The sequence below is a fragment of the Planococcus citri genome, chromosome 2, assembly GCF_950023065.1.
Source record: "Planococcus citri chromosome 2, ihPlaCitr1.1, whole genome shotgun sequence".
Lineage (NCBI taxonomy): Eukaryota > Metazoa > Arthropoda > Insecta > Hemiptera > Pseudococcidae > Planococcus > Planococcus citri.
In genome coordinates, this window is record NC_088678.1 from 33328933 (window position 1) to 33344558 (window position 15626).

The 15626-nt window shown below is 32.5% G+C and overlaps 2 protein-coding genes and 1 long non-coding RNA gene across 3 annotated transcripts in view; 2 read left to right on the forward strand and 1 right to left on the reverse strand.

Moving 5' to 3' along the window:
• The window catches only part of LOC135835517 (uncharacterized), a 236458-nt gene that overhangs the window by 94239 nt on the left and 126593 nt on the right, over positions 1–15626 (reverse strand). Inside the window, exon 2 of the long non-coding RNA XR_010556901.1 lies at positions 117–382. This is a non-coding gene — a long non-coding RNA (uncharacterized LOC135835517). The remainder of the gene's footprint in view (positions 1–116; positions 383–15626) is intronic.
• Positions 4029–9617, forward strand: LOC135835486 (N-acetylneuraminate lyase B-like). The gene is made up of 8 exons (XM_065349754.1): positions 4029–4265; positions 7129–7181; positions 7373–7446; positions 7736–7881; positions 8392–8560; positions 8759–8904; positions 9032–9203; positions 9282–9617. Exons 1-8 carry the CDS (start codon positions 4257–4259, stop codon positions 9422–9424), a joined length of 912 nt encoding a protein of 303 aa, XP_065205826.1. The 5' UTR covers positions 4029–4256; the 3' UTR covers positions 9425–9617.
• Positions 10930–15309, forward strand: LOC135835487 (uncharacterized). Its single transcript, XM_065349755.1, has 3 exons — positions 10930–11155; positions 13904–14047; positions 15164–15309. Exons 1-3 carry the CDS (start codon positions 11150–11152, stop codon positions 15293–15295), a joined length of 282 nt encoding a protein of 93 aa, XP_065205827.1. The 5' UTR covers positions 10930–11149; the 3' UTR covers positions 15296–15309.

The window sequence follows — 15626 nt, forward strand, 5'->3', positions numbered from 1 at the left end:
AATGAAAATCGTAAATGTTTTATTTGTGTAAGTTATGCAGTTACTTACATAAAAAATATCTACTTTTAAAGGAAACATGAACTGTTTCTAAACGGATCTATCATTATTATACTTACACATTTACTAAATTTTGTCTGCTTTCATTAATTGCCTCTGCATTTTCATCACGGATGTGACCTCGAGGAACAAAAGTTTCTAGGATCGCAGGACTGGTTCCACCATTGACAGTAGTGGTGCCAGAACTGAAAGCGTTCAAAGCTTTTTTTCACTTTATTCTTCTGGTCGATGATATCTTTGATCCACCCTTCGACTGATGTCAAGAATTCATTAACTTTTTGCCATTTTTCAAACGTTCCTCGAGTTTTGAAGAAATTAGGTAACCCTGCAATTGAGAAAAAAAATGAAATTTGTAAAATGGTAGGCACTTCTTTGGGGGGGGGGGGGGGGAGTTAGTTGATTCGTCTACCAAAGAGTAGGCAAAATCACGTACCTACAACTTACATCAACCCTATGAAGGTTCTCTAGGTTCCCATGTTTGGGAAACAAAATGCTTTTGAGCTTTCAAAGAAAAATCATGTTGGAAAACGAAAGTTTTGGAAAAGCTCAAGTCCTTCATTTCCAACAAAACAAATAAATATAAATTGGAAATTTTGTAAAAAATAATTCAACAACATGAGTAAAAAGCAGTCTGGCAGTTCACAAGTTAAGCAAAAATAAAAGCTCGGTGAAGGAAATGCCCTCGACCAAAAAATGAAAAAAATAAAAATCTATGTCGCTGTAAGAGAGGATTTTTCATCAAGTCATTGAATTTTGTTGGAAATCGGACCCAAATATGACATAAAATTCGGCGAAATTGCGAGCTTTGTCATGAGGGGAGAGGGGTAACTAATAATAAAAACATTTTTGCTTTAAAGCACGAGATGTGGCATAGAATTTTCTTCCATTTTGGAAAAAAATTAGTATTTTATCACTTAATTGGATGTTGGAATATAAAGATGAACAGAGAGAAATAGTAATAAAAGTAAACGAAAATAAAAATTCATCTGCGAGTTCAGTTGTCATTTCATTTACGCTATTGATTTGTGTTTTTTTTCACTACTTCTCTCTAGATATGTTCATCTTCATATTCCAACATTCGATTAAGTGATAAAACACTTATTTTTTCACAAAATGAAAGATAGAGTGCTTTTGTTCAATGTTTTTGACACATATTTTTGATCCATTAAAAAAAAATTCTGCATATACCTAAGTACTTATTCAATTTTATTGTTAGTAATGTCAAATTTGTGCTTTTTGGAAACTTGTTTTTTCTAACAAAACTTTTTATCGAAAGCTCAACTTTTTTGTGATTTGGCCAATTGGGCAAGGCCTCCTATCACACTCATCAAAGCAATTCAATTCGCTAACCCTACAACCTAGAGAACCTCCAAAGGGTTAATACAAATCATATTATTCAATTTTGATGGTACATAAGTAACCACATAAAACATCTTGTAAAATTATTTGAATTGGGGATTATTCATTAGATGATATTAGGTATGTACGTAAATTGTAATTTGTGAACTAGGTATCATCTTTTTCCACTTTTTTCCACACTCATTAAACAACCACAAATGTGCCACTTTTTTTTGTACTCTTCAGCCGGATATTCTGGTGATTTCTTCACCAACAATTTACCATAGGAATCAGGAAACCTTATTATTATGGTGACTTTTTGGTGATTCTTCGATGAGTCGAGCTTCACCACCAAGTCAAAAATCTGTCACCAGACTATTGACATTTTTTTCATGTTTACTTTTTTGTGAAAAAAATGAAGGTGTCTGCTGAATTTGGTCAAAATCCGTCGACTCTTTTTCAATATGTTTTTTCGATCATTTAGTGTCAATCTGTCAATGAAACGAATTCAGTTGAGCAAAAACTAGGTATTTTTGCATCATAGTACCATTAAAAATGGAAATTCAAAATTTTATACTTCAAAAATTGGCTGAAACGATCGCCAAGCTGAACGAATTTCAAGAACCATTTTCGAAAATAAGCCACGATGACAAGAACGCAATCGAGTTCCACGATGTGAGATGTAGTTGGTATATAGATTCGAATCAAGATATGTATGTACTTAGAAAAGTACCACCTTGGACATTGAAACAAAAAAGCCAACTGCTATTATTAGAAAATTGGGCTCAGGAAAGGTAAGTCAGACACACTCAAAATTGCAGTTCTGTTTTTCGTTCGTTTGTTTTCAATAGGGTGACCTCGTGTTCGTTTTCTTTTCTCAGTCCTTTCTACTAAATGTCATTTTGGAAGAATTACCTACCTATAGTACCTATCAACGAGGGAAATTAGAAACTAAACGGATCTATATCCTACTACCTACAGTCAAATATTTTTTTCTGATAAATACTATGCTAAAATATATGAAAAGGTAATCGAGGCTTGCGCTTTGAAACATGATTTTACCTCATTTTCTCGATGCATGAATTCCATTATTCTTATCGCTTACCATATGGTTGATGATTAAAACGAAAAACGAAACAAGATAGATAGAAAAAGATAGAATATGTACAACGGTGTCTGGTATCCGCAGCATCGAAATTTTGTGTTAATTCTGGGGAAAAGTTTCGCTCCGGTAGTTTGGATTTTATTAAAGTAGATTTGCAAAATTCGGCAAAGAATTCGTTCGCATATAGGTTTTCATTCGGTACATAACACGGGTATATCTAGTCTACCTCTATCAACTCAACTCTTAACATTATAGCGTATGGCTGTATCATGTATGACTTTACAGTTGTTGAAATTTGGTTTCTTCTTTTTACACAGCTACTTCTGCGTCCGTACGGAATAAAGTTAGCATTTGCAATCACGATATCTTGTTTGTGTGTAATGTTGCTTCATTTCGAACAAATTGCAACTTTTCTGCGGTTTGTTAGCTACCTAAAGTATATATTTGCGTATTGTTGAAGGAGAGAAAAGAGTGTAAAAAAAAGCAGAAGGCACTAAGGATGTTATTTTACCGTATAAAGAACATATTTTCAAAGAAAATATGGAAATCTGATTATGTGCGAGAAAGAGTATAGACTATACGTTTCGATTCGTATACTGAAAATAATATTACCATTTATGTAGTTTCTTTTTTTTTCCACTCTTTTTTTTTATTTCAACTGTCGTCGTTTCGAGTATATTCGTTTCAGTTGGAAAAATGCTAATGTATTCTTTGGTATGCATTTTGTACTCGATATTCCGATGATGTTTCTTCTTCGGTGTCGCGTAATTTTACCATACGCGTCGTGTTCTCCGCTTCACCTCGGTTACCATATATTTACCCGACCGAATAGCGAATACCGAACGGTGAACGGTGTAGCAAAAAATAATACGTTAATCGAGCACGATATACTTTATTTGATATTCCGCCGAATAATAAAACACTCCAGTTTCAAATTGTCGACGCGTATTTTCTCCATTATGTTTTATTGGAGGAAAATAGCGCGTGTAAATATGGTTCTTCTTTGGTAGTAGGTAGGTATCGAGTTTCGTATGGGGCGTCATACAGTGTGACTTGTCAATGTACTATCCTATAACGAATGTGTTCGTGTAATATGGTTTTTAAACTTGAAATAGGTAGGTATGTAGGAAAAGGTAGGATACAGTGTGACAATTTTTTGTTCAATTTTTGATCTGCACACTTCCTAAGTACCTAAGTAAGTATTTTTTCAGTCCATTTAATGCTTGGAAATTTTATTCTCAACGACTTTGGTTCTACACCATCATGAACAAGCAATAATTTCTTACCAGGCTCGTTCAAGATCTGCATTCAGCTAATTTTACTCGAATAGATTGAGATGTCAATCGATTAATGTCCAATGCTCTGCATCGAAAGTTAAAAATGAAACCAATTTTGAGGACCTTGTTAATTCCAATATTTTTCAACCACTGGTTGTTTACTCGTTGAAACCGATTAAGGCTACATGCTACCTAACCTACCTAATACCCGCTACCCGTACCAGATAACAGTAAAACTCATAATGGAGCTGTTAGCGATAAGAGTGATGAACTAATGTAAATAAATATGTAGTTATACTACTGTGTATTAACTTTTATTCATTTCAGATCTCTGTTATGTGAAAACTTGAGTAAAAACTACTCATATTTTTGATTCTTTCATTTATTTTTCAATAAGTTATTCGTGAACGCTGGTTTGGGGCTTGTGATTCATACCATTTTTAAGGCTTGAAGTTTGGTGATTTGAATTTGAAGACAAAATGGTCCTGGTAAGTTAGAACGAGTCTCTATTATTGTTATCTAGTGAAATAATTTAAGCTTTAGGATTAATCATACGTGTATACCTGGCATTTCGTTATTTTTGAGTGCATAGTTCCACATAATATGGGGGTACCTAGATATTTACATGAGTATCCTACATTTCCTACTTTTCGTTGCTTTGTAAATTCAGTTGGGTCATTTTGTTTTATTCTAAATCTATTTTAAATCTGAACCCACCAAAAATGAAGTAATGAAATTTCACTCAACTTTGAAACCTATCGTTTAAATCTAATTGAGAAATACTTTAGTAGGTACCTAATTAAGTTTACAGGCATGAGCCATGTAATTTAAATTCAAGTCAATAAGCGTTTGATCATCATTTTTTGTGTAATACGCTTCAAAGGAATTTAATTTCAGCCTTTCAATTTTTTTCTATGCACTATCACTATTATCTGCCGAATAACAAAAAGTGATAATTCAGATAAACTTTGATAATGGTGAAATTTTGAAGTTTTGATTAAAACCCGTTCGCACCGAATATTGGTTTTAAATCCCACCTCCAATTTTTTTTACATTAAATCGTTCCTTGGGCATCTCTAAGCAACATAAATTTGTTACAGATTTTTTTCCTCAACTCACACTCAAGATATTGAGGTGGGAACACTTATGTCCCAGCCGTGGACTTCAAAAATTTATCCCGGGACAGCATATGTCCCATCAGTGTTTAAAATTTGCAAAAATTGCTGGGACAAGTGAGACAATGCCAAGAATCTCATTCAAGTATGCAAAAAGTCATGTGAAAAGTTTGTACTTTGGATGCAAATGAGAAAAAAATTTTAAAAATCACACTTATGCTAAAAAAATTTCAAATTTCAAAAAATTAACACTTTTATGAAATTTTATCAAAATTGAGACATTGATTTCCTTTGACAGAGGATTTCTCTGTGAGTATGCATCAAATTCGATGACATTTGAATATAATATGCAGAAAAACATTCCTGACAGACTGAAATCGTCCTTTCTTCGATTTCTTGAAAAAATAACACCCAAAACAGCTCAAAAATATCAAAAAATTATTGAATAGAACTTATTCACATTTCTGTTTTGACATTTGCAACCTCAAAAATTAATCAACATTAATTTTTTTTATACCAAAATGGAGCTTATTCTATCTATTTTCAAATATAAATTTGTTGCCGGGCACAATCACTCCCTGTGTTTGCAATAAATTTTTGATTACTACCAACTAGTTGCTCAGATTTCACATTTTTACTGAAAATCACGTTTTTGCGGAAAAAATAATTCACAGTGTTGTTATAACACAAGCGAAAAAATCGCGAGTGGTCTCAATCGATCCCTGACTTTTTACTCTACAGGCTACAGCTGGGACCCCATCTGTGAATAAAATGTGTCCCGCGGAAGTTCCCAGCAGATTTATTCAAAGTTGCTGGGACATATGCTGTACCAGTGGGCGCGAAAGGGTTAAAGGGTACACCCGAATAAAATAGGTGAAATACCCCTATCCTCGGATTTTTGAAATTTTGATGAAACATTGCAGGTATGTACATACATACCTACCTATCTTTAAAAAAAGGTTGGGCCGACCCCCCCCCCCCCAACCATACAATGGCGAAAAAATATTCATCATACTTCAACGAGTTCTGAACTAAAAATTTTGAATTCACTCAATAGCCACGTGAATTTTTTCAAAATTTTTTGGCCTCCAGAGGGGAGATATTGACAAAAGAAAATTAAAAACCGCCACATCTCCAAACCTAATTCAAGCACACACGATCTTTTTTCTTCCAAAAATTTTACCAGCAAGAATATTAGATATCATTTTGAATTTTTTTTTCAAATTTTTCCTGCAGGTGGGTCATCCTTGAAAAATCAAAAACGCTCAAAAATGTGTTTTTTGTGTCATTGCACCACCAAAAAAAGCGATACAGCCAGCTCTGCCAGCGATATACGTAGTTTTGAAATTTTGCATGCACCCTCTAAAAACAGTAGAAAATCAAACAACTTCTTGAAAACCTCAATTTTGAGCCCATGGGTAAACTCCCTTTCTCAATTTTGGGGCGAAAGAAGATTAACGATATGGGTGTATCGTTATCATATGAATCGAACCCCGTTGAACACGAATATGGAGTTACTTAGATTTGCAGTTGGGCCCTCTTAAGGGCCACATTAGAGGAGAAGGGTTGCCCAAAAATTGAGTTTTTTTGTTTTTGTGAAAAATTATTCAAACAAGCCATCAGCTATTCGCTGATTGCAAGAGAGTTTTTGCATTTACTTTTTGCTTATTGGGTGATCTAATGCTCGATGCTTTTGAATATTTCTTCAACAAATTTTGATGGTATGATCAATATAATCTCACCTCAGACATGTACCATCAACTTGAGAATTGATTTTTCTGAATTTACAGTTTAAATTCTTATACAGATTCTTAGAAAGATGCCCGATTTTTATAAAATTTCCGACGACTTTTATATCAAATATTATCTACAACATATCAACAATAAAGTTTTGAATTGAATTCGGAATTTAGAAATAAACATAAACATGGCCAATTATTTTTGCTTATTGCTTAGCATTTTAAAAATCTACTCACTAATTGGCTTACCTATAGCTGAAATACTACTCACTGATTGGATAATGTATTATTGATGAAAGTACTCGTACGACGACGACGACGACGACGACGACGACAATGAAAAAGTGGTTACAATAGAGTTTTTTCGCGCTTCGCGCAAAAACTCTAAAACTGGCCCTGTAAACAAATTTTTGGATACACGTTAGATTTTACCTATCTAAGTAAGTCTTGACTGAGTTCATACTCGCTTCTATAAACTATTCTTCTTAATTTTACAGGAATCTCCATATAAAGGGTGTATGGCTCCTGTTTTCACTCCATTTGATGACAAGTAAGTTCATTCGTGAATTTATATTAATTTCGTGTTCCATAAAATTCACAGCGAAATACATTCTTCCAGTAGAATTTCCATCAAAATACCTACCTACTTACCTACCTACCTACCTACCTACCATTTTACATAGAATATACTTGACGTTACTTATTGTATCTATGAATAACTAATCCAATTGACAATTTCAGAGCTCTTCTCAATGTATCTGTCGTAGACGATTATGCTAGGAGTTTAGCACAACGCAGTGTAAAAGCTGTTCTAGGTAAATTTCAATTATTGAATTTTACGTGAAAAATAAAATGTATTGTTTGAAATTGTTACTTAATTAGATTTCTCCCGCAGCTCAGCTGGGCATATCTTATCGAATCTGAACTTTGATTTGGTCTGATCAATCAGGTCTTCCTTGTTGGACCTAATAACGTATCAGGTGTCAGATCTAATTCGATCTATGTCCAGATCTCTGATCATATCCCATAATTTTCCACTGGATCCTTACTCCTCAAACTCTACTTCAATTACCTAATACCTATCTTTTTTTTTTCAATTTTCAGTAAATGGTACAGTAGGAGAAGGAGTACTAATGAGTTTATGTGAACGAAAGAAGTTGGCAGAAGCTTGGGTAAAAGCTGCAGAGAAGTATGGATTGCACGTCATGGTACACGTTGGAGGAACTAATTTAAATGGCGTTAGAGAACTGGTAAAAATATTCTATCAGATTGCCAATTATATACATACTTTTTTGACACTATAGTTACGAGTAATTTCATTTGAAGTCTGTTCCTTTGTATGTTAATTCACTTGAAAAAATTCATTATTACGCCAATATTCAAAATACTTATAATCTAAAATATCAAATTTTATAGCAAACACTTGATAGAGATATTGAAAAAAAAAACTAATTACCTACTTCCATAGAAAATGGAAAACAAAAAAAAAATCCAAAAAATCATTTTGAAGTGAATTTCTGATTTTTTTTCGCGAGAGAATCCAGCGTTGTTTCAACTTTTACATACTTATCCGACTTAATGGGAGCAATTTTCTATGACTGAAAATTATTTTTTTAAAACAGAAAATCAGTTGTAATATGAATGGAGGATAGACAAAGAAAATGCTTGAATACCTACACCTACACCTATTCTAATGTACATTTTATTCATTCATTTTTGTCGTCAAAAAGTGAACTTATTTTTCTGTTTTTTTTTCCTAGGCTCAACATGCCGAATCATTGAAAGTATCATCAATTCTTTGTCTACCAGATTTCTTTTTCAGACCAACAAGCATAAACGAACTTGTAGATTATTTAAAAGTGGTCAGTAAAGCAGCTCCTAAAACACCTTTATTCTATTACAACTATCCAGCTTTAAATGGAGTCAAACGTAAGGAATTCAATTTAAAATCTTCTGTCAGAAATTAATTTAACATCATGAACTGAACTTCTATAAAGTAGGAGGTTTATGCTTGATTTGATAAATTATGATTTTTTTTTTTGATCATATGTGATACCTAATTATTCCAGTTGGTAAAATTAAAAATAAAATAATAATCAGATCGATTGTACCTATCTCATTTTTCAGTGGACATGGTGAAATTTTTAGAACTCGGATATGACAGCATACCTACTTTAGCAGGCTTGAAATACACCGATGTTAATTTAGAAGAAAGTTTTCGTTGTACTCAAGTCCGTAATGGCGCATTTACAATATTTTTAGGATGCGATCAAGTAAGCATTTTGTTTATAAATTGAGCCTTTTATATGTACTCGTACAATAAATAGGAGTATTGTATACCTATTTTTGTTTGATAAATCGGATGCTGATTCAACATGAAAAATAATTTCCCATTGTTAGTTAACAGCACCAGCTTTGTCCATGGGCTTCGATAGCTTCATAACCACATTTTTAAATGTAGGGTCCCAATTGATTTTCAAAATACAAGATAAAATCAGCTCCGGTAATAATGAAGAAGCGAGACAAATTCAGACTCGTATAACAAATCTGTGCACTTTTATCAACAAGGAGAGTTCGTATTTTTCTTAGCAATGTCAGAAAGTTGAATTTTTTCAGTGGATTATTCAAATGATTCAATGTTCTATTTCAGTGCAATGGATTAATGGATTCAAAGAAGCCATAACTCTGGTCACAGGAATTAATTTGGGTGCTCCTCGGGCTCCTTTGCCACCGCTTACCGATGAACAGAAAACAAAACTGAAGGAATATCTTACAAAAGAAAAATTTTTGTGACTCCAACTTTTAGGCCTAATGTATACCTAGTTACCTACCTACATGTTAAGATTTTAATATCATGTACTTCACCTGCCTATTTTATCTATCTCTTGTGTACTGTTCACTGTTGCCTGTGTAATATGATCATCTAAGTACTTATTGTACGTAATTGTAATACAAGACAATATTAAATTATTCCTTTTCTATCCTGTTTGCTAGTACAAAGATTCCAAATGCTTATACGAGTAGATGTGGGTATGTAGAAACCTACATTGAAGTATCAATTAATCGTCCCTAAAAAATCTATGAAAAAAATTTTTATTTGCAAAATTTAAATCCTGCTTCAAAAGTATCTAGATCAGAGATCACGAATTATGTCAGCATTTAGAAAAAAGGATTTGGATCGCACAGGTATGTAGGTACCCTGTTTACATCCCTTCAAATTTTCCAAAATGATGCCACTTTTCAAGGATTATTTTTACTTTCTGAAATTCTCTTACTCATTGGAATTTTAAAAATTGTCACCCCCCCTCTCATAATAGCTTTGTCTTTGATTGACGAACGGAGAGTTTGCATACAAAGATACGTCAGAATTTTAGAAATGTTCACATTTTTTTAAGTTGTTGAACATCAAAAAATAAATAGGTAGGTTGACAATTTGTTTGAAAATTGTCATCTATGAATGAGATAGTTTTTTTGACATACAATTTGAGGAGAAATTTTCACTTCATGACAAACTGAATCGAGTAACAATGTGGAGATGGACGAAGAGAAATAAGAAAGTGCATACGAATTTTTTGAAGCTCGCTAGAAGAAAATCGTTTCTCTGTTCAATAAAGCCTCGTGGAAAGATGGGTAAGATTATTATTAGATTTTCAATACCTACGAAGTAATTTTCAAAATGCTCACAACAAATGTGAAATTCAATTTTCACCAATCCATTCTCAGTTTTGATGTTTAAATAGGTAGAATTTTGTCTCTTCAATTTGAAAATTCGTTTCATACTCAATTCACATACCTAGGTAAAAATCTGCTAAACCGACACCCTAATCAATTTTTAAAAAATCATTTTTTTCAAAAATGCTTCAACTACACTAAGTACCTACTTACTCACTGAAGTTGATATCCTGAATGGAAAAGAACCAGAATATATTGAATGAATGTATTGTACGCTATAGATACCTGACAGTCATCATTGTGATGCGTGATGTGAAACATTTTTCAAAATGTTTACGTTATCATTTGTTTTTGGATCCGTGTTTTTTATGTACAATGGAGTTACAATGAAATTTCGATCATTGTAAACAATTAATTCAGTATATTGAACACCTCTCTACATACCTAATTTTGTAATTAATTAAATTGTTAGACTCATTAAGACAATAAAGACATACGAATCAAAGTTCTTATTTTATAGCCATAAACATTTTTAAAATTCATTCGAAAGCAGGAAAATTGCTAAAAGTATGCGAATTAAAAAGAGATAGTAGTCGCGTTTGTATTATAGTAATGAAACACGTGATTTTCGTACTTTTATTCTGTCTTAACGTATAAATACATATCTATAACGCACAGGCTCATTACTTGATTTGAGCGCGCGTTTCAAATAGTTTGATGAATGTTTTTTAAACGTACGTCTATTTTTCTTCATCCGTAAATAATTTTTGACAATTTTCGATCGCGATTCGACGTTTAAATATTTTTTTTTCATACTCTTTTAAACTGAACCTTGTATTTATCAATATGAAAGTATGTATTTCTCATGCATTTAAATCATTATTCTAAAAATACTTCTGCATTTTTTTAAAAAATGCATTTAAAAATACCCACCTCTTATGTATGTAGTATGTGACTGCTTTATTTTAACAACCAAACTTTCGCTTTCATTAATACGGTTTAGTTTGAATTAAATTCCTTCAGATTGATGAGGTATCGCGTATGTATTTTTAGTGAACTAAATATCTTACAGAAAACAAAAATTTGAATATTTTGTTTTCACATTATTGTTCATGGTGTGGATTTGTGTCGTTTCTAATTTTTTAAATTTTTATAAATTGTTGACGAAAAGTAGAGAAAGTTCTCTCTGTATAAAAATAGGTAGGTACCTAGTCACCGAATTAAAAAAAAAAATTTGAGGGCGTTTATAATTGATTTGAATGTTGTATTGATGCAAATTTTATTATCAGAATTGATTCCCATTATTAATTTAATTTCATTTAAATTTTTTTTTTTTATGAATAGTTTTTTACATTGGTTATAAAACTGGCAAACACCTGTGACAACAAAAGATTATTCAATCGTTTGTTTGTATACCTAATGAGAATGCAATGATACATCTAACTATAGGTAATTGAATTACAAAACGAATTGAAATAATATCGATAAATCAATTTGAAAATTTGTGTCTATAAGATGACGAAATGTACCGATTGATTACAATTTTTTTTTGCGAATTGATCGAGAGCCAATAGGTATAACACGTTACAGTTATTTCTGCTTTACTACGTAGCTTCGTCACTACAATTTAACAACGACTACTGTTAGAGTTACCTCGTAAAAATATTAATGTAAATTAATTTAATCGAATTGAGACATTTCAACAATAGATAGGTATCCTAATAATGCGTATGTGAGGACAAGGAGGTATCTGATGTATGTACTTGGGAGCTATTCTCTAATCAATTTTGATTCATGGGTTGTCTGTATCTACTTTGAAATGAAGTTTATATTTTTAGATTCTTTAAAAATAAATTCGATAGGTAACTATGTAGCTATAGGTACAGCTACTTTTTTCTTCAATTTCATCTTTTATCGGTTCTTATCATTTCGAATTAACCTATTTCATGAACCAGAATTTTTTTCAATATAAAACAATTCAGTTTTATGGTGTATTATTTTTCGTACATACCTACCTATCTATATTCAGCTACCTCCTGGACGATTTTCTCGTCTAAAAGAATTTTTCATTGATTTTTTCCTCACTTCTAATATGAACGTAATTATACGTATCGGGATTTCCTTTTTATGGGCGCAGATAAGTATTTAAACAATGATGAAAGAATTAGGTGTAGGTAGGTATATAATTATTCGAGTAACATTTTTAAAAAATCAGTTCAAGTATGTTTGACAACGTCAGTCATATTATAATGAACGAATTTAAACCGTCGACCTCGCACATCGAAGATGTAAATAAAATGGAATGCAAAAAATGATGTGATTTAGATTTTGTACCTCGCTATCTTTAACATTGTAAACTTTTTCAAAAACTTAATTTCACTTAAAAAAGTAAAGAGTCGTTCTGCAGAAATGGTTTACGTACCTACAGTATGAAACTTAGAGTAATAATATCGTAGGTGTAAGCGGATTAGATATTAATTTGAATGGTGCTTTATCACTAAAATGTACACATGAAAGTGTATAGGTAGATTTTATATCAACAACATTGAGTGCTGAAATAAGTAGAAAGATCTCAAACAAAATCACGACTTGAAGAACTTAAAGTATTGATTCACTCAAGTTCTGAGAAACACCGTTCCTCAGGCATTTCATACCTACATTTTACGTACTTATATTCATAAAATTTGAATTTTCTACTATCTAGAGTTTTTATTGGTTTTAATTTTTTTCCTTTCTTCGCTCCAATTTTGAAAGGTTATCACCGCGATTAACAATACACTGATACTTATCATTTCGATTATTTTTCAAATTCGTTCCAAAGTATCAACACCGAAATAATTTAAGCAAATCATTTTTATTTCAGTAATTTCCGGTACCTAATCCATTCTATTTGAGATAAAAATAAAAGATAATTAGCCAAATTTTGCAATAAAAAGCCTATTTACACACACCATCATTAAAATGAAAAAACGTATGTACTACAGACTTTTCCATTAACCTTGATTTTGACCATCCAGACAGAACGTAAAATGAATAATACGATTTTGTACTATTGCTCAAAACAAATAATGAAAAAGAATCACAGACATTGTAATCACTAATGTTCTAGACTTTGCGATAAAATACGTTTTTTATTTTTTGATTTCATCATTTTTGCGAATAATTGCGTTTCACGTTTAGAAGCTATTTTTAAAAATGAATTACGAGGATAGATTTTTATTTTCGTCATACTTGATTCGAAAAATGATCGATTTCAGGAATTAGTAAATAGGGATGTAAAACTTTTTTAGTAAATCAGTCCATGTAGAGGATAGAATACTGTAAATACCTAATACCAAAGTTATATGAAAGTTCTTCCAAACATATCCCATATAGGTATAGACGATTATTTTTTCTTTAAAAAATTACATTTTTCAAATTCCTTCTCAGATTTTAAATTCGCTATCGTAGATTAAAACAGGTACTACAAAAGATGAATACAGCAAGTCATTGTCATAATTTAACTTACTGGCAGCCTTTTACTTACGTACCTATTAACAATCCTACCTACTTAGATACGACACCGATTAATTTTTTATTCAATTTTTTATTTTGTTGCAGAACTTGTGCATATTTTTGATTCTCTGCGCATTATTGGCCCTTGGATTAACGCGTCCTCCTGCGTGGGAAGTTTATGAATCCATTCATTTTACCAATTGCACCCAACCAAAAGGACAAGAAAATGTGACCTTGATTGAAGGACCGGTGAGAAGAATTTTTCATTGCATAATTTGATTTCGTTTCAGCTAATGTACCTATTTAAACTTGGTATAGGCTTGAATTGTGCAAACATTCAGATTTTTGAGACCCATTTTTACTCACATCTAGATTATCTCCCCCCTCTCGTATACCAAAAAAATTGACTGGCCTACCACAAATAGCCCCATTTTTTACAAAAATTTGGCTAAAAATTCGGTTGAAAATCCAGTGTTTCGACTTTGGAAGGAAGTCAAATGGGTTTGGAAGGCTGAAACCTGCAAAAGGCACTTGGGGCACATCCTCTCAATGTACTGTGAAAATTTGGACCCTTCAGGTCAATTTGGATGGGCTACAGGGTGTTCTAAAAGTTGAAAAAAAAATGAAAATAGCTGAAAAATCCACTTTTCTCACTCTGGGGAGGGGTCTAATGGGTTTGGATGGCTGAAACCTGCAAAAGGCACTTGTGGTACATTCTCCCGATGTACTGAGAAAATTTGGACCCTCCAGGTCTATTTGGAGGGGCTGTAGACTTGTTTAAAGGTCAAAAAACATGTAAAATGGCCCAAAAATCCACTTTTTTAACCCTGGAGAGGGGTCAAATAGGGTTAGAAGGTTGAAACCCGTCAAAGGCAATTAACTGGCACCATCCCATTGTATGCTGGACATTGGGATTCCTTAGGCTAATTTTAAGAGTGAGGTGGGGTCAAAGGTTTTTTCAACCTTACATGGGGTGGGGATGACCTAGGAATCCGAAATTATTTGGATAGGTTATTTACAATGGCGATACTCGCCAATGGAATTAATTTGGACCATTTTCATCAATTTGGGGCCAAGTGCTTCTCCAAAAAAATGACCTTTCTGTACTTTTCAACTTTGACCCTCCAAACTGCAGGGGTCCATTTTAGTTCCCAAGAGAACCCCATTCCCCAAGTTTTATCCTATTTCATTCATTAGAACGTCTCCGGATTGAAAAAGTAAAAAAATTCAAGTTTCGGTGAAACTCCTATAGATAGGTATCTATAAATAATTGAAATGACTGGCCCATCGCAAATAGCCCCATTTTTTACAAAAATTTAGCTAAAAAGTGATCTTGTTTTTTTTACTTTTGAATTTTTTTTTCAGATGAGTGTCATTGATTTATGTCAGTACTGTGCGAAATTTACCATGTCTGCCGAAGTATATCCCATGTGCTGCAAAGATACAGATGATGTTCGAAACTGGTGCATAAAAGCATCAAACTTTGGTAAAGAATGAATGAAATCCCGTAGGTAAGTTGTTCCCAATCGTTCATATAATTTTATACCTATGGCAGGCTTCATTGGTATAGAGATCAATGAAATTCAATAAAACTCTGAAACGTTTCATTTCATTTGAAAAAAATTAATTGGAGGAACGTTTTATTGGATTTTGATACCCAAAATTTAAAAAAATATAATTTCAAATTATTGAGCTCAGGTGCTCCCAATTTCTCAGAGTTTTAATGCTTTCCGAGATACCCTCTCTAATCAATTTTTATGCATAATGATATTCTATCAAATAGGGCCAATGAAATCAAATTAAACACAAAAAAATATCCATTTTAATT

Coding starts and splice junctions, on each gene's coding strand:
- LOC135835486 (XM_065349754.1), top strand. Junction 7,447..7,735: donor CAGTGTAAAAGCTGTTCTAG/GTAAATTTCAAT, acceptor TTCAATTTTCAG/TAAATGGTACAGTAGGAGAA. Junction 9,204..9,281: donor CACTTTTATCAACAAGGAGA/GTTCGTATTTTT, acceptor GTTCTATTTCAG/TGCAATGGATTAATGGATTC.
- LOC135835487 (XM_065349755.1), top strand. Junction 14,048..15,163: donor TGACCTTGATTGAAGGACCG/GTGAGAAGAATT, acceptor TTTTTTTTTCAG/ATGAGTGTCATTGATTTATG.